General features: G+C 33.9%; 1 protein-coding gene across 2 annotated transcripts in view; it reads right to left on the bottom strand.

Annotated features, from left to right (window-relative positions):
* Positions 1–1,156: 1,156 nt before the first annotated feature.
* The window catches only part of LOC123709279 (3-phosphoinositide-dependent protein kinase 1), a 39,065-nt gene continuing 19,743 nt past the window's right edge, over positions 1,157–20,478 (bottom strand). Inside the window, exons 1-5 of one of the 2 annotated variants that reach the window (XM_045660470.1) lie at positions 5,887–6,303; positions 4,318–4,573; positions 3,295–4,233; positions 2,902–3,179; positions 1,157–2,750 (exon numbers count right to left, since the gene is read on the bottom strand). In XM_045660470.1, coding sequence (XP_045516426.1) covers positions 2,646–2,750; positions 2,902–3,179; positions 3,295–4,233; positions 4,318–4,573; positions 5,887–6,036 — 1,728 coding nt within the window. In that variant the 5' untranslated portion in view covers positions 6,037–6,303 and the 3' untranslated portion in view covers positions 1,157–2,645. Of the gene's footprint in view, positions 2,751–2,901; positions 3,180–3,294; positions 4,234–4,317; positions 4,574–5,886; positions 6,304–20,478 lie in introns of those variants that run through there. The other variant, XM_045660471.1, reaches the window with a different exon arrangement.

Genomic DNA, 20,478 nt, shown 5'->3' with positions numbered 1-20,478 from the left:
CCGGTCATATTCATGCTATAAACAATCGATTGATTCAAAATCGATTTCTGCAGAATGTCACACTAACTCGATCCATTAACACTGAATCAGTAATCTGTGGAACGTGGAATAAAATAAATTACAGAATAATTAAAGTGCCACAAACTTTATTATTTATTTTTGTATAGTATGGCAATAGTTTAACTTTATGCCAGTTTCAAGTAAAACCAGATACTTTTCTTGGTCGGCGGCTGAAATTGGTACTACCGACACTATTTCGAAGTGTCAGACTTAAATTATTTATATTCTGTAATTTCTTGGGGCGTACAAGAAACAATTTTACTATCTCCCAATATCTAATAAAAATCCAACTCAAAATGTATTTATTTTTATTCTTTCATTATTACCATGACAAAGTTTTAATTATCGAACGGGTTTGATTGCTAGGTATCTTAAAAGATATTATATTAATAGTACAGGTAACCAAACCTATCATATCAGTTGTTCCTAAATTTCTGTCACATTTATTTAATTTTCTTATAGATACTAGTATACATTTGTTTAAGAAAACATTTCATAAATTATTATGTAAGCCTGCATGACTACAAATTATTCCCCTTATAATGGTTAATTTTTGTTTACTGGCAATAATAATGCCAGTAAATATGGACTATCCAATATCCATTATCCATGAATCCATACTCCATGACAGCGACGCTCTTACCGGCCGAGGAAAGTATGTGGCGCTGTAAAGAAATAATTGACCTAGGATTTAAGACGAAATCACTTTTTCGATAGTCGTCACTCACTAATGCCAAACGAATATGGATGAAAATTGTCATGTGATAAGGCGTGAGCTTTTCTCGAGCCTATCTCTACACTCTATATGATTATAGGGTAAAAAGATGCATTTGACCTTTATCCCCTTCCTTCCTAATGGAAGAGGAAAGCCTCTTTCTGTCTATCTTCATTATTTCATACATTTATGTAACTTCACACAGACTAATGTAGAACATAAATATTGTTATATGGTCTGGTTCTTAGCTAATTAATGTATCTTTCTTTACACGATCTCAATTCTACTGCACCTAAAATTTGTATATTAAATCTGAGGCCATGATAATCAAGATAAATCATAAATAGAATTGGGTGCTCAACAACAAAACAAAAAAAAATGCTTATTTCAAAATCAACTTTATTTATTTTGCTCCTTGGAATTAATAGGTACAGTTTACATAAACAAGTTGAATCTGCAATCAATATTTAAATGCAAGTCAGTTGTAATGTCATATGTTGATTTTTCACCAATATTGAACTAAAATACCAATTCTAAATGCTGCAGCTGTATTAAGATATATGAACTTAAATTAATTCTGGTTTTAAGTGTTGTTATTTTATTACAATTTTTTTTAAGCAAGACTTGTAAATTACTTAAAGATTAAAATGATCCATTACAAGTTTGTTACATGATATTTGTTTAATCGAATGACAATACTAGTTTTACTAATCATTATATAAATGGTACTAGTTTCATTTGGTTTGCATCTTTCCGATGGGTTTGGTTACAGTTTATTTGCATTTATTTAATTTTACAGTCAGAGACTTCTTGAAAGTGCCACAACAGACTAAAAAGAATTCTCTATATTTTGCTAATTTGAAATGGATCTAATCCAAAATAAAGAACCTCCTCACAAGCTCAGGCAAGTTTAGGCATAAGTTCTTATTGTTTTAGGAAATCATAAGCATTATATACTTAAGTCTACATAGGATAAGCCATGACATTAAACTTAATATCCAATTAAACTCAATTCTAATTTATCATTCTACTATAAATAATTTTAATAAATTATAATCAGCATAAGTCATGTTAATTTAGTGCCTTTAATGGCTCAATCAGTATACATGTGAAATTTTCATTAACTGCATAATATGCCTAACACTCTCAACAAGAATATTGGAGAGTTCAAAATAAACCAGACAAAAGCAGAGACAAACTAGATATAATTGAATCAGTCTCACAACTTTTGCCCAGTTTCATTACTTCTTAGAAGCTATCCATCATTCATTTGGTCGATTTCTTTCTTTAATATACCACTGCCATTAGAAAACAACTTAAAGCTAACAAGAATAGTCGTTTACAGGTGTACCCTACAGAAATCAACCAATTTCCTATTTATAAATAAACTGTACAACAGTCACATTCCGTTGGCAATAAATAAATAAATATTAATTTAGCTACAAAATTATCTAGATACCAACAGGAATGGTCTATGTGAACACTCAGGTGGCGATTAACAAGTCCAATCTTACTCGAGGCCCGAGGCCCATAACATTAAATCTAAACAATTGCGACAAATATTTACAGATCACTCCTGCTATTTAATTAAAGACCTATTATGATTTATGAGTCAGGATTGTTAGGAATCAGTCAATTGCCTTGACACTATTCGGTTGCATTCTCGCGTTCTCTTCCTCGTTCGGAAGCGTTTAGGAACATGTGCCGCCCGCTTAGCGGCGCTTCTTTGTCGTGGCCGTTGCAAACTTCGGTTTCCGCTCTCAGGGCACAGGCCAGTCAGACTCTGATGAAGGCTAGATCTATCCTAAAGTATGCACTCGCCGTGCAGCCCGGCCCTAATGCGACTCGAGGCAGCGCACTGACTGCGCTCTTAAGTTGTGTCACGGCCGTATGTGCCTATACGCACCTCGTCAATAACTCTACTCCATTCTAGGGCGTACGACTCGGGGTCTTCTAAGTAGTATGTGCGGTTTGGCTGCAAAAAAAAATACCGTTTAATTTTGTATGAATATATATTTATGTGCATATATTTTTATGATTAGGTAATAATAACTGAAATCTAGCGTATGTTAAAAGTAAATAAAAGATCTTTCATATTTCTAGTATAACAAGAATAAATTACTTACTGTGTGTAGTAAAAATATTCTGAAATTCTTGGCCTCAACTCGTAGATCTGGCGACCATGGAATTTCACCCTTCAAAACCATATTAACAGGATCTACGTAGAATAATCGTGGCCCCGTTGTCAATAAAAGCATCCGCCGTCTTGCAAAAAGACCTTTCCTCTTCTCCACCAAACCTTGCTTTAAAATCAACTCCCCATCTACAAACTGGTGCCATTTATTTTCTCGTGCTTGTACATCCAAGCGTCGTCTTCTCTCTTCTGAACTTATATTTAGGATACCTTAAAAAAAGGGAATCGTTAAATTTGATTTACAATTCACAAAATAAGACATAACAATATGAGAATATATATTAGAATATATATAGTATATTAAATGCATGTCAATAATAATTACCTCTTGATGTCGAAAGGTCAATCTCCCACAATCGGACTAATTGATCTTTGCCTAAACCTGGTTCTAAGTGGTCTGGTACAGTGTACTCTTCTTCAAATGATCCGCCAGGTAAATAAGGGCATATAGTTGGTGGTGTTTGGTTCCATACGTCATCCCAATCGATACCTTCAAAGAAGGGGTGTGTGCGTATACTTTCATATGTGTTTCCAATATCAGTGGCTCCAAGACGTTTTGAGTGATCGAGAACTAAAAGCTTTTCAACTAAATCCTTTGCGTCAGCCGGAAACCCTTCAGGAAATTCGTAATCCATTTTTAATATCTTTTGAAATGTCAAAAATTCTGTTGAAGCCCTAAATGGTGGGAGTCCTGAAATCATCTGGTATATAATACAGCCTAAAGCCCACAGATCCGAGGCACGTGTATCGATTCGATTCTGCAATAGATCTGGGCTTACGTATTGTGCAGTTCCAACAAAACTAATCTTTCTTGAGCGTTCATTTGACTGATCATCGCATTTTTCCTTTGAGTCCTCATTTTCTTTGTCGTGTGTTGGTCGAATATCTTTAGGATTGAGAATTTTAACTGTACCAAAATCAGCTATTTGAAGATGCATACTTTCGTCTAGTAAAATATTTTCAGGTTTTAGATCACGATGTATAATCCCTTCAGCATGCATCTTTTCTAAAGCTAATAATAATTCAGCAGCGTAGAATCTAGCCACGTTTAACTCAAACGAGCCAACTTTGTTTATATAATGTAGTAGTTCTCCATTTTTCGCATAGGACAAAACAAAATATAGCCTTTCTTCATCTTGGAAAGTGCAATATAGCTTTACGAAACCATGAGGCACATGGAACAGCAAATTCAAGGCGTCTTTCTCTCTTTTAATGTATTGAACTTTTTGATGACGCACAATGTGACTTTTTTCGCAAACCTTAACTAGAAACAAAAGAAAATAATCAAATAAGGAATATTTACATAGCAAAGAATAATAAATGATTTATTCAGTAGTTCAAAACTCACTTGCATATTCTTTTCCTGTGTGAATATCTTTCGCCAAAAATACTGTGCTGTAGCAGCCTTCCCCGATTAATTTGCCGAATATGTAGTCTTTAGCTGTTCTCTTCGTATGTCTGTGAGATTGGCTGGAACCGTGTGTAGATTGCGGAGCCAAAACAGGAGTAGCAGCGGCCTGAGAAGCTTGCATCTTGGGTGATTCCACCAATGACTCTGCTGTGGCTATGGGTGCCCGTACCTCACTGGCAGCTCGGCCGTTAGACTGTAACAAAAAATTTACAGTTAAACAACCTGACCTTGATTACTCTAAAGTAAAATGAATAGTTAGCGGTTCGCAGACCAAATATTGAAGTAATATGTGTATAACAATAATAATCAATTATTTTTATTTTGTTAATTATCAATTCATTGGCTTCTGCTTTTGAAGTTTGATATAATCAATACTATACGATATTTACCTAAGGACGAATCGTTCCATATGTAGTAATATATAAAAATATTGATATTTTTAAATCTTACTATAGTTTAATTCAACAAATATGCGAGAAGGAATTCCGTCAGTGCATGAGTCACTAAATACATCAGTTGAAAGGCGCTAGTTAATGCGAAGTAGAAGGAAGTATTACATTCCGTAGTGAGTGACGGTAGCAGTGAACATAGCCCCAACGGTACTCTGAGCGCATTCTCATCGCAACGCATTCCGGAGCCTTCGCGCACCTACACCATGTAGGTACTTGACCTCAATCCCATCCATTCAAGTCATTAATGGTAGTGAAGGCGTATGAGAATTCATGAGCGTTTGTATTTTCCCATTTCAAGTACAACAGAGTACTTTATTGCACGCGATTTGTGAGTGCGGATAATTTGTATATTGCAAAATCTGTCATAGTCATATCCTTTCCAATAACAGTTCTCAACACCCAGCTCAAGATAAAGGTATTAAATTTAGAAAGGACATTTGAAAACATAAATAACATAATAAATAATAATATTCGAGTGAGTTGCGGAAAATTCAAAATTTTGTAATAATTAAAACCATATGACTGAAAATTTACAACAAATATAGAACAATATTATAGACAGTAGTGAAAGGTTTTTATATTTTTTTTAATGGAAAACTTGACGAGTTACTTAAAAAAAGATCAGATCAAATTAAAAATTTTCTAACCGGGAGAACTAATGAATATAATTCAGAATAATAATAATGTATTATTGCAGTTGTAAACAAGTTGGTCACGCCGTCAACGCGTGAAAAAACAAGTGCGATGGCATGTCAGTGCCGCGCCCGCCATCGATGTTTGCATCACGCCAATCAAACGCGGCGCGCTCCTCGCATCGACTGTGTACGCCGCACATTGCCGTGTTAAAATTTACAATATTCAACGCGAAAGTTCCTATCAAAACATGCAGCGAAAGTATGCCAATTACTAATGATCATAAAATTTCATATTATTCCGTTATTTTTACAAATATTTATAACAACCGATAAAATTTAACGTATTATTGATTTCCCTCGCCAAGTTGAATGTGTTTCATGGGGTATATTTAAAGGATGCGCGATGCCGTTGACCTTACCTTCGCTTTTGGCGAGGACTGTTTCCCGCGTTTCGATGAACTGACACCAAGGAGTTTTAGAATTCTGTTGGCTGCTTCCAAAAGTGTAGCACTGCCCCTCGATCCTCTTTTTACTCTGATGGTCAAACCACTCATTTCTAACCGTCGCATACAATATTTATTCACTCCGTTTTATCACTCGAAGCAGTTTTACCACGTTCACAGTTTATAAAATGTCAATTATTATGACTATTAAACTATTATTAAACACTAGAATAAATTAGGAATGCAACTAGATATATTAACAAATATTACTAAATTTTACTATTGCACACAAACACGACCGATCGACTGGACGGCGCGCTGCAGACTAAACTATTTAACAAACAAGTATGTACAGCAACGCTTGACGCAAGCGAAGCATTGACTACGTCCTCAGTTCGGTAGACGGAATAATCGTGATTCGTCGTAGGTACGTATAGGCTATGGCGCTGTTATGTGGAGCACCCGGCCCCGCGCCTCCGCCCTTCCGTCGATGCTTTAGCGCGGTGCATGATCTTTACAACTGGGCAATTCATGCCCTTATCAGAATACAATAAAAAGACGTTCCTATGACCTAACATTAATTGTAATTAATTCATTCATATTTTGAACGATGTTTTTGATTAATGGTTTTGCTTAATATGTATGTATTACACATAGTTTTTAATAGAAACTCACGTTAGATTTGATTTCTATAAATATGATTTGTGTTCTTATTAGTATTACACCAAATTATATCATAAGCTTAGTTTCCGAATTATAAATACACAATGAATTATAGTGCATGCAATATGTAAGTATCAGTTGTATATTAAGAGCCAGGTGTTTAGGCCTTTTTTTATACCCCTGCAACCCCAGAGCTTCCTTTAAGGACATCATAACGCGGTGTAATGAACTCAGCACCTGGTTCTTTCGTTTGATAAACACACCTTGCAAGCTACACCATTTCTTGCCATCGTTTTGTTATCGCGGAGATAAGCATTGAATAATAATATTTATTTTTCAATTTAGAAGTAAACAATACGAAAACATTTTGAATATTACAATAACGTATTTAATAACAGTGCTTATTTGCTCTATAATACTGTTTGTATTTTAATTACCTTACTTAATCTCCCGTTTTATCCTCCTGTATTATCCAATTCTGTAATATGTCATAAAAACATTCACTTCAGTAAAAGCTTTATAATGATTTCTTGGTACATATTAATAAAAGTAATTATTACAGATTTAAATTTAATGAGGCATTCTGTTTGAATAATAAGCATTTTTAAAGATAATGAGAATTTTAAGTAACCCAATTTAATGATATATGGTAATTAACAAAATTCAAGGGCTGTGTTGTTTTGTAAAATATGTAACAATACTTTACATTTACATTAAATATAGAGAGATAATATTAGTCTGTGCTCTTAATAAACAAGGATATATATATAATTGAAATTCCATACCGAGCGCCTTTTATTCTTTATGACAAATTTTAAAAGGTTAAAATATGTGGCCATTAATAATTTATGTTCCAAGTTCTCGGCTTTTTAAACATCAAAGTCAATAATTCTTATGAATGTGTATTGTTATCAATTGTATATACAGAATGTGCAAACCCTATTCGCAACTATGTAAATAGGTGAATGTATAAATATAATTTTGCACTTAGCGACAACAATCATTGCACTGCAATAAAAGATTATTTTACATGCATATTTATACATCAGCAACGTTCATGGACGTTCAATGTAGGTTTAAATGTTAACGACACGTGTAAGTTGTTTTGATAATAATTATGTGAACGTGTAAAATCGGTTTTCAATGTAACTCCATCCATGTTCATAAAGATGATTAATTACAAAAAAAAACCTTAAACCTATCTGATACCTAATCCGCTGTATTACTAGTAAAAGTTTGCTAACAATAAGCAACTAGTAAGATGTATAATTGGAAGTGTGATACATATTTAACTTTTTTGTAACATTTATGTTTACCATAATTGTCATGTATTTTAGAACATATACTGTAGATATAGAATTGTATATGATGTAGTGGACTTTAATAAATATATACCTATATCGTTTGACAATGATAATATTTCTAGTTGTTAAACATGCATAAAGTTACCGTATGCAACTAAACGTTTGTTTATTTTTATAATTCTTACATGGCGAGGAACTGTTTTTCCACAACTGAACGTTTTTTAACGCAGTTTTTGCCGCGCACCACTACCGCGTTGTGGAACCAGCTGCACACCGAAGTTGTTCCGAACTGATACGACTTAGGGTCCTTAAAGAAAAGAGCGCATCAATTAAAAGGCTGGCAACGCACTTGCGAGCCCTCTGGCAATTAGTCTATGAACGGCGGTATCACTTATCGCATCAGGTGTAAAATCATGGTGTAATGCAACTCTGACAAGCATCTTGTAATAAAATAGTTGACTATTAAAGCGTGATGGAGGTTTTTTGCTCACGTCCCTTCTACCGTAAATACCAATTAAGATTAATTTATTAGTTTTTGACGTATACAATAAATATATGTGTAATAATGTCTTTAACTTGACCTATTTCCTGGAAATTTTACAGCTGTTGCTAATTAATATAAATTATACGTAACAACATTAATAAAGTCAATAATTGTACTGTTAACAGTTACATTTACAATTTAAATATTAAAGTTTGAGCTAGTTTATGGTGTAGGTAATAATAGTACATTTAAACGCGGTGTCAACAGTCACCGGAAACCCTTAACGTGACGACTTCCTTCCGGATAAGTTTAGAGTTACGGTCAGGATAGTTATCAATATCTTCATTATATCCTATTAATTACATAAAATCTAAGAGTGTGAGGGTAGTTTTAAGGCAGCTACTTTTAACCTATAGCTATGTAAACAATAGATGTTCGAAATAACGGTTATCTAAAGCTTGTGTTGGAAATTTTTGTCATGGTGATATTGTAATTATATGTTCTATTCCTACCGCGTGGCCTTAGCATGGTATTTCAAATTTTGCGTCGATGCAGCCCGTAATGACCCCTAGTTTCTGTACGTCTGGCGTCTGGGCATCGATCTTTAAATTTTCCCAAAAGCCATCTTACGTCTCGTGGCTTAGGAATAAAAATTGAAAGAAACCAAATATGACTCCTATAAAAACGGCCTCGCCGTCCTCGGAAAGTGCATTGATCTTGGGGCTCGTCCTTCTGTGGCACAAAAATCGTTGCACGGGATACAACCGTCCTCTTTATTTACATTGTCCTACCCTTACGTGTGAGAGGGATAACACGCGTAATAGACAGGATGCGCGTACTGGGCTGCGGGCAATACACCCAAGCGAGCGCAATGAACGGTCGCCGTGGTTGAGTACCTTACAAGCTACACGCGGCTTTTTGGCGCCATAAGCATGGTTAATATACTATCTTAGACATTACGTTAGGTACACAAAAATTTAAAATTAAAGATATAAGAATGTAGTTAATAGATAACTTAGTTACGTCTGGAAATATATATATGGGTATACCTTCTTATTTATTGTAGAATTATAATTGTTTCAACAGAAAAAAAGCATATTACTACGCAATATGCACCAAAAATATTACTACAGCAAAGAATATAGTATTAGAATTTAACATAGGGAAAACTAACATCGTGGAAAAGGCGCGAAATCCTTACAAAATGGCGGCGACCACGTGGTCTTTACACATGCTGTGCGGCAGAGCTTAGAACGTGCTTTACGTGAAAACCGTTACATTACTATTTCTATTTTCCATTGTAACATGTTGCCTTAGAAATCTTTGGAATTATTGATCGAACACTGCTTTCACATAATTGTGCAATATTTTTAGTTTAATCACGATTATGTCACGTTTCATTTATACTCTTCTAATAACATAATACGCAATCAGCTATGAAAAATATCGATGAAAGATTAGCCTCAAACTATCTGTTGTAACGGAATTGATTAAAAGAGTATTACAAATCATATCGCTTACATTATAACTAGGTGTCGATTGGTTGAAAATAAAAAAAATATAAAGTCAACGCTCTGTTTGGCTGGGAATTTAGGCGTGAGGCTGTAAGTGATTCAGGGGAAGGGAATGCATGTCAGACGGCGCGCGTCTACACTATATACCTACTTGTATAGGGGTCGTTTCCCGCGTTCGTTGCAACTTTGCAGGGTTCGGAAAGCAACATTCCATAGATTCTTTATTTTTGTCTCGGTGCGGAGTATAATAAAATGAGAAACACTTTATACTTGCCAAAGAACTTAAGACGTGAAAGTACAATTGTTTTCGCAGAATACCTTTGCTTTGTTAATGTTATTGGAATAGAGATAAAAAAACTATTGTTATTATCTTTACCTGTGTTAAAACCTTTTAATCTGTTGAAATACGAAAGTAGTTAAAACTAGGAACAATTTCTACTGTTAACTACTTTGTTGTCAAGAATCTTAAACACGTGTCAATTTAAGCGTAGTAATTATTCAATAGAGCCCAAGGTCCGAAAAAAAAAGCTATATCAGTTAAATGTGTAGCTATAAAAAATTACAAGTAAGATTATCTAATAATTTGTACAAGATGACAATTTCTTAGATAAGTTATTTATTTGAAGAAATAACTTGCTGTTAGTGTCTTAAAGCGTATTTTATAAAGAGTAGTTAATGGTTCAAAATGACCGAGTCCAAGGACATAGGACGGTGTGGGCACTCACAACCTGTGCCATAATTACACTCAGGTTGTGGACCCAGTCATTCACCTCATCTCGTGCGATCGCATCTACCTGGCCCTAAAATCGTTTTATTTTTGCCTCAATAAATTAATGCTGCCAATAGAAACACAAAATATTATAATTTTCTGAAAAATACAGCAACAATGCTAGAAATCAAAAAAGAGAGGCAATAAAACGTTAAACACTTTGCATTTAAATCGTATTTTTTTATCACAATACAGGTCTGACATGAGGTGTTATCAGTCGCAGATTTAATGGTGAAATAAAATGTTAAAGATCTTTTTAATGGGATCTCGCCGTTAGCCCTTCACTATTTGAGAGAGGGAGCGCTTTAGGACGAATCCTACGCGTAGAAGACGGGGAGTCAATAGGAGAAGGTATGCCCATCTCCTACCTCCTATGTAGAGTGTACTGCACCGAAGGTTTTTGAGTGTAACATGCCGTTGAGGTTCCGGTAGAATGCGACAGCGACCCCGGAGCCTCTGTAACGCGGCTTTGTAGGAACTACTCGAGGTGGTTTTAGTGGGTATTGTTCACCCAGTCTCTGAATAGCAGAGATTTTGGCGTGGGACGAGTCTCACATACCCTTGCAACCTTTGAGGACAGGGGATGCGCAAATGCATTTCCACTTCGGACCTAAAAAAAGCCCTTCACTATTTAAGAAAGAAATCCAGTCGTTTTTGCAAATTTCCTTACGGGAGTTATTAGAGTCCCTATTGTCGAAAGAAAGTAATGTAACGAACTAGAGATAAATCCCCTGATTTAAATATAAATATAGGGATTTCCCATATGCATAGGATAGAATTTCATAGCTAATTTCCCGCCTTTTCCCGCTGGGAAAGTACGAATGTCGCCCAATTTTTAAAAAAAACAACATTAGTTAAAACGCAATGGGTTAATATGTGCGTTGACCATTGAATAGAGATCCTCAACATAAAATCAATATCCGTTGATTGTTTTTGTGAATATTTAATTTACTATGGCGAATTTAACATGATCTACTTAATAAATAAAACATCATAGGTCGTACTCATTTAGAAAAAAAAATCCTATATTTAAAAGTCAATTGTTTAAACAGATAATAACGGCTTTATTTTATAAATTAAAAAAACAACCCTTGCTATTCATAATATATTATATACGTTTTTGACATAATGGATTAGTAGTTTGCGCTAAGTCTCGTATCTGAATTTAACCTATGTTTCAAAAAGATATAAATACAATAATCATAAATCATGGTAATTTTGATTAGTCTTTGTTTTTCAATACTAATATCAGATTAGGTTTACGCTTTAAAATATTCTCACGTTAGATATAATGATAAATTTTTAAATATAAACCCAATCGCCAATTGATAAAACATTTTATAAAATGTAATCCGGGTCACTTTTGTAATCAAAAATTGTTTTTTTTTAAACTGTAAATTGATTTCCGAGTACCAAATCGCTATACATATTAGTTTACCAGAAAAAGGCCGAGGTCGCGCAACTACTGCGTAGGAACAGTAATACTAAATTAGCACCGACCCAAATTAATTATACAACTTCAATAAGGTTTCAAAGTCATATTACCATTCCCACCTGAACCTCTTAAGTTCTAATAATTCTGTCTAGACGAACTAATAATAATACCGACAGACAAGCGAGGTTATTGTACCGCGCAATATACTTTTAATCTTATTTGGGGATATTCGTCGGGCGGTCTTCAAGGGCAATTATTCGGTTGGGTCGCATGCTTCTTCAATGCCCCAGACGGTATTGAATTTCTATAGGAGCCGTTTCATTTAAAAAACCAGTAAGTCGAGCGTAGAGGCCAAACCATCATGTCGCCTCGCAGTCTGACTCGCTACATCCGGCTTTAATAGTATATTAGATACCTGCTATAACCACTACATTTTGTTTACAAACGACGCGATTAAATGTGGGAGAACGTAGGCGCAGTTACTTTCACTCGCTATTCACATCAATACTAAACTGGTTTTATGTGAAAGACATTGTTTGTTTCAGTAATCCCACACAGGTTAATATATTGCTTAATGCTGGGATAATTTTTAAGTACGCATGGCTCTTTCATCTGCCGCACCATTAATGGTTGCATTATGTGAGATTCGTGTTTTCCAGGTTCTTTGTTGTTTAAAAAGCAGGGTACGTTTTGCACGCTACCGGATCCTCAGCGAAAAAGACACATGGATCCAACGGATTATCTCAAGTTGGAGAAAGGAGACTAACTTACCTTCACCTACATTCCTCGTTTCGTTTTACTCTCATGAAGATAAAATGTTAAACTCGTCATATCATCAGAGGTAAAAATAGCAAAGTTATGCTATTTAAACATCGAGTAACAAAAGCATTACAGAAAAATCCTTTTCTATCATAGTGTTTATTTTTTTTTATTAAACCTTACCTTACATTGTACTTAATCTACTGCATATTTTATATAATCTTTCATCTAAAATGTATGACAATAGAAGTAATTATAAGTGTTTCGAAAAAGATATTAAATTTTTTTAAAAAAGAAATACAATTAAAACATATAATACAAAAAAAAATTATCAGCAAAACAGCGAATTACGTGTTCTTGGGATTGCTACAATATTTATCTTCTATTTGAAAACTCCACCATCTGCCACATAGTAATTATTGATACAATATAGAATAGGCACAATCTCCCCGCATACATTGTACATTGTCAAAAGCGTCACTGTATACTAAACTAAGTAAAATGTTTCCCACGAGACGGCAACAAATACTTTACGACACAGTTTATTACACCGTACTAAACGTATACCACGTGTAAGTCTTATCTGAAACCCTATACTAAAAATCTATGCACGCTTCTTTCATGCATTATAAGGTTATGCATGAAAAACAAAGTTTAGAAAAACTAACTCCCGATACATTAGAAGGTCGCATTTCAGAATCGAAGCAGAACTGTCCTAATATTTTCAAATCAACTTAGGATGAGAATAAGTATCGAGACTTAGCTCAAACCATGACTGCCATATATCATATAAAACAATTTTGACGTATTTACGGGAGTCAGAGTTAGAAGAGTTCTTCCCTTACCCCTAAAACTGTGGAGTATCATATCAGTGAAATATATCAGATTTGGATTGTAAAACACGTTGTTTTGAGATTTGCATTAACCAAAACTTTAAAAACAGCCTGTGAGATAAATGCAATATGCCTATAGTTGCAGGATATTACTATTTTAGATAAATGGTTCAAAAAAAACAGCGCTTTTATACAATCAAATACATTTAAGTCTGCTATGAATTGCGCTGGGTCGTGTTCATATTGCTAACGTTCTTATACAATATCTTATATATGTCAAAAATTTATCAAAGTCGCTTTAACCATGAATGTATAATACTCAATTTGTTGAAACTATATACTCGAAAATATATGTTTATTTTTCGCTATTTAATAATTTTTATATGCTATATAATTTTCTATTGCACGCGACACATTAACAAAATAATTACACTTTTAAAACATCTTTTAACGAAGTTCGAATTTTTTGATTGATTAACCGAAGTAATGTTACAACTGAGTTAATAATAATGTTAGTACGACTTATACCATTCATACGAAACCGTTTTTAATGGATTTACCCCTTATTATATAAACTAAATCAGTTTTATTAGTGTTTTAAATGAAGTACTCTTCTCTCCCTTTCTATCAAAGCGCAAACACAGTTTGACAGAAGAGAGAGAGAATTCACTTTTGTCTCTGTCGAACGTCACTGACGAAGAAAATAAATATTTCGTTTCGTAACATTTTAATAAATAAGTAATTGACATTGGACGGTAGTAATATAAAAACGTAATGTACGACTTAACATTGTAAACCCTTTACAAATAATAATAATTATGTAGTTTTACATTTTTACAAAATTGGAGAAATCGTTTTACATAGAAGATGTCGATTATGACTTAGTTTGACTTAAACATCAAAGATTTGCTTTTAAATTACCAATTTAGTTCGATTGAATTTGTTCGGTACATATTATAACAGTGACGAGAAACGTTCATAATTCCGTACGATCACCGGACGCGTTGTAAAACTACTCGTGTGCTGCATCTACACGTGGAGTACTATGAACTCATTTCGTTATTTCTTATCGTCAACAAGAAACAATATTTGCACGAAAAACCAATAAAATTTTCCTTTGTCGCCGTGAACTCAGAACGAAAACAAACACGAGGACGCAGTTGCGTTGCACGTGGAGCCTTTTACGCTTAATTAATGTTTACAAAGTTACTGGCAAGCCGGGTGAAAATATCGTCCTACTTTGTCGAGAAAAGTACAAATACTTCCGACCTACATATACAAAGCCCTTTAGCCCTGATAGGACAGCGTTACATTCATTTATTTTATTTCTAAAGGCAAGCTTTAGAGTCGTCACGCTAATGACAATGTAATACGTTTTTGACATACGGAAGTCATACCCTAATTCTCGACTCTTTAATCTTGCTCGTAGCGGCAAGTTGTTGTGTCTCTCAAAAACTATTTCTACCAGTTAATCGGGCGATGTCACTATTTGAAAAGCAATGGAGAAAATTATTGATCTCAATTGAAATCGGATATGTTATGCGGGTTTTGATTTTTAGCTATTACATCGGTATTTTCAACCCAATTTATTACATTTGAGGAGTTGGTTACACTTCTAAGTACTGGTGAAATTCATAAAAAAGTAATGGCCAAGGTCATTTTAGAAAAACGATGTATTCTGCGCCTTGAATGGATTAAATTATTTTTTTACGTAAAACATTATCAAATTTTTGTACCTTTATTTATATTATCCTCCAATATAAGTTTATATATACATATATATGAGGGAAAAAAACAAATATTGCATATCGGATTTAGTTTCTTCGTCGGTGAAGTGTGATATTGTACTTTTGTCTCTTTCTGTCAAATAATATTTGCACTGTGGTAAAAAGAGACAGATGAGTACTTTATTTAAAACAGTGCAAAGATAATAATTATATAAAAAAAAATATCTGGTCTATTTGTTCGATCGATTATTATTGTCATGATGACTAGTTACGGCAAATTCAAGTCATTCACTTATCTTAAAATTAATTAGGACACTTGCGCTCTATCATTTAACGACCGTTAATAGTTTTATTAGAAATATATAAAAACAATTGATTTTCAACTTTTTGTATTCCACATAAATCAGTAAGTTCTCGTAAAAAAACAGCAATATTAAGACGTAATCTATTTAATCCAATGTAAATTCTAAATATGTACCTTGAATAAGATATATCGATTCATTCATCACGTGTAAACTCCTGTATGAATCAATAAATTAGCATTATAATAATTTAAGCTTCTATAACATTTTGGAACCGTGCCCGCACGTATTAACAACGCATTAGATTAACAAAGCAGAGACAAACGCAATTACAAATTCAATTTGTAATTGCAAGGCAAAATACATCAGTCTGTGGAATGCAAAACAAAGAATATCGTCTACTAGGGACTGGGCTCTATTGTTGGATGCATCGTGGCGGTGATGCACGGATCATGTTGCGGCTAAAAGCGGACGCTGGTCGGCGGGCGCCACTTTTTAGTACAACTCAAACTAATTTAAACGTCTGACAAAATATACATGCAAACATCGTTCCATCATTAATATGAATTCCATATTGCGCCATCTGTCAAATTCAAGCTAACACCTCTTGTGTCAATTTTCCCGCTATATCTTTTTTTTTAATGGCCCGCACGGTTTGTGCATTGTGACACAGGGTAAAAACAGGGAAACGGGTAAAAAAATATAATTATCAAATGGAAAGGAATTTAAGAATGGAACCGCCATATCTTAACTATTACCGGTGATTACAGTCCCATAACTATCGTATGCTTACAAATAATATACTATAAAATCTGAAATAGAATGTGGTATATACATCTATATTCCTTATAAATAAAAAAGGTTTCTTCTTCGATATATTACAATAGATAAACCTACCAGAATTTAAGCAAAATTTTGTTACAACAAAGCTGAAGAAACCTAACCTATTTCCTTATTAGATACCGCCTTGTTCACGGTTTGTGACTATACTAGGTCGGTTGCATGCAATGGGTAATGTTTACCGTTGCTCCGCCAAACGAATGAATCACGTGCAGCGTGGGCGCAACAGTGACGACCAAATCCGTCCTGTCTTAAACGGTTCACGCTCCCAATTTTGACATTCCTATAAATAATGTCTATTCATTCATCACCGACTCGAAAACAGCTGACGTCAGGATACGAATATCGTCGAAACAACATCTATCTTCAGGTCCATTATAGTAACAAGAAAAACAGGTTTAACACGGTCGTTTCGTTAAAAATATTTGTACACTGTCATGATTATTGCGGCTTCGTGATGGCATCACAGATAGATGGTGTCATTCCGTGACGTAATTGGTTTATTGTTTACACAGAAGTATACAATCTATATGTAACACAATTGAAACTGGTATCTGATTTAATATATTTCCACTTCGAAACCTTAAACATACATAAAACATCCCTGTTACATATGTTATTAGACAAAGGGCGACCTTACCTTTCTTCCGGGCAATCATAGTATGGAATAATACAAAGTAATACCTACTAAGATATTATATATTAAAAGATGCGATACGGTGATTCACGGTTATCACAGTGTGCCTCGCTTCAAAAAAAGTAGAATTTTCATATCGTAGCCAAGAAACCTTTAATACAGACGCTAGTGCAAATTTTCACTAGGTTACACGATAGCGCCTATCCTAATTAAATTAAATTAATTTTATTATACAAGATAAATATTAATTTTAACAGCGCCTGTTTATTATAACATTAGCCGTATTCAAAACAACAAATAACATTAATAGGTTGGACAAATCACACTCGGAACACTCTTCAATCATTCATCAATCCAATAGTCCGATAACTTATCTGCCGAAACCGACGAAACCGTACGGTTGCTTGTTTAAATATAAAACAAACAAAGTATCTCACATTCAAGATTTCCCTCGTGATCGGCGACGAACGCCGGCGCCGAGCCAAATCGATCGCTGCAGCGGCGCGTCGACTACGGCGAGGCCGCGTCACACATCCATCAGATCTCTCATCACTCGCTATGAATAGAACATGAGCCTAATGTTTCATTCCTAGAATTCCACATTCCGTAAACAATGGTGTCATGATCGGTAAAAAAAAATGGAAACGTACCTAGGTGTTGGGTAACACAAATGGCGTTTAAGTACTGAGGTATATGAACGATTACGACATAGTATGCAATGGCTTGATAACCTTTTATCGAAAGGCTGTGTTTATAAACATGATTCCCGTGTGTTTGGAAAGGTCGACTATTTTAAACAATGTTTTTAATAACACTGTCTTTTATTGACGACTATTTTAAATTTAATTATTGTACTAGAAATACAATTTTCACGTTTAATTGTCTGTTTTATAACCATTGAATTACTACGTTTATAATTAATTACGTATTTAAAATACTTATTCTACCGAATAATTAGTAAAACAGCAACTTAAAATTCTAATAAGTAAATAAATTCTTTAACTTTAAAAACGTTATATTATTGAAGGAAAGCATAAAGCAAAAGCATATAACACTAACCCTAAAAATTCGAGTAAATAAATTAAAAATACTATCATAAGGGTTGACAACCATCACCTATATACGAATTAAATCGCGAGTGCATAGCCGGCCATTTCATACACTCAGGCCCATTCATATCGTTTTTGTGATTACAATATGACTTAGTAATTTTACTTTAGCCCAGTCACAATCAGCCCAGATATATTATTAAATGAACAATAGAATAAGCCCCAAAATTAAAACTAAAGTGTGATAAAAAGAGCAACATATGCGCGCCATGCCGATGCAAACGATACGACCGATGAGGGTCGCGTGTCCGCTACATACATGTTCCACTCACGATTGTAAACAAGGGGCATCGTTCACTCACTCCGAGAATATTCCATTGCACTCTGGCGCACGCATCGCTCTATGTATTTAGTGCACCGGAAATACCCCATGTGTACTTTGTATCTACCACATGTTTACGGAACTTTGAAAACGGAACGGGCGCCAAGTGAATGAGTCGCGCTGAGTAAATACTACTTATAAGGAAAGAGTTTGAATATTCAATTGTTTTGTTAAGGTATTGTGGTAAAGGTGATTCCCTCTTTGCAACAAGCTTAAAGGCCACACATATAAAAACGTAGTATACAAACAATATCTTTTCATAATCTAGAATTATTCTTTGATAAAAATTGCACAATTTCTAATCGTTTGCGAATAGCAAATAAGGTTTACATAAAGATATATTTAAGAAAATTTATAAATCCTCACTAATAGTATACACACACATGATACCGTTATAATGACAAAGCATCGTAAATATACCTATGTGTATTAACCTACCTTTAAGTTCCCAAGTACTGTAACTAATAATTTGCTCCGCCGGGAATCAAATCAAGGCAAGGTTGACATACACAAAGGTGACGATGCAGTCCATAACCTATTTGAAATTTTAATAATATAATCCCAAGAAAAACGCATCTTTCGTTATTTCCTATTCCTATTATTTTTCTATAATATGTCTAATAATATTCAAAGAATATATCACGATATATTTGTTTCTACACAAACAGGTCACGTCAGATTCCAAATTTAAACTGTTTCCATCTAATCATGAAAATATGTTGGCAGTGTCTGTGACCTCAGTCTGTTTAGAAGGATGTCAAAAACCCGACGGTCAGTTACCGACATGGTCATTGGTTCCTTTAGCAACGGTCACGCGAATGTTTTAATATAAAACATTTCCTCAATAACACTGTTCCCTATTATTTAGCACAACATAAGCGCGAAATAACATATTGATTACTACTGATAAATTATCAGTTTTTAAGATACTACAGAACTATCTTATCTATGAGAAAACTTTAAATTTGTTTGTAATTTTTTTACACAAAGTTCAATCCCGATTATAGTCCCACTTTAGTCTTGTTATAGATATTATTTAGCCAACTTATTAATAAGTAGGGAAGTTGCACGTCATTTACATGTATATATTATTTCTTCCATATTTCATTATTGTCCTATTTGTTTGTTTATTTAATTATCCTGTCCACAAGCGTGACATTTTAGAGCATAATTAAAATATAATTTTATTGGTTTTTTCCGCACAAATACACTACGAATTTAAATCAAGCAATTATAACTTTTATTGCTTGCATATATTAATTCCAAAACAACAATTGATAACAATTAGAAGCATAACACGATTGTTTACGATACGATGTCATTGTGACGCTATCAAAACAAGTGAAGGTTTTAAAAAAAATCGCTAAACCAAATATTTATTCGTGTAAACTTTATTTGCAGAATTTGCAATATAAACAACGAAGTATAAAGCCGTAATATAATAATGGTAAAAACGTTTTCACGTTGAAAGATAATTAATTAAAATTCTGTCGTGTATTACATGATACTGTTGTGATGACGTATTCGTTAGCATTTTTAACATAACATAATCTGGTTTAAAATGAAAAGATAGAATAATATTGTAATAATAAGTAGAACTCCAGTTCGTTATTCAAAACATTTTTGCATGCCACAGCCAAACCTAATATTCGAAATACGTATATATGTAATAATTTTCAATATAACATCAACTAAACATTTGATAAATATTAATACGATGCCAGAACAGTAATACATTACACGATACTCCCAATTTGTTATAATTTCACGTGACGTATATTGGAAGCATGGGAAGTATAACGTTTTCTAATTAAAATATTGTCTAGGCAAAGCTAGTAATTTTTTTTAATTAAGTCGCAGTTAATTTCCA

Source organism: Pieris brassicae, chromosome 5 (assembly GCF_905147105.1).
Source record: "Pieris brassicae chromosome 5, ilPieBrab1.1, whole genome shotgun sequence".
Classification (NCBI taxonomy): Eukaryota; Metazoa; Arthropoda; class Insecta; order Lepidoptera; family Pieridae; genus Pieris; species Pieris brassicae.
This window is presented reverse-complemented; position numbering and strand designations above follow the sequence as displayed.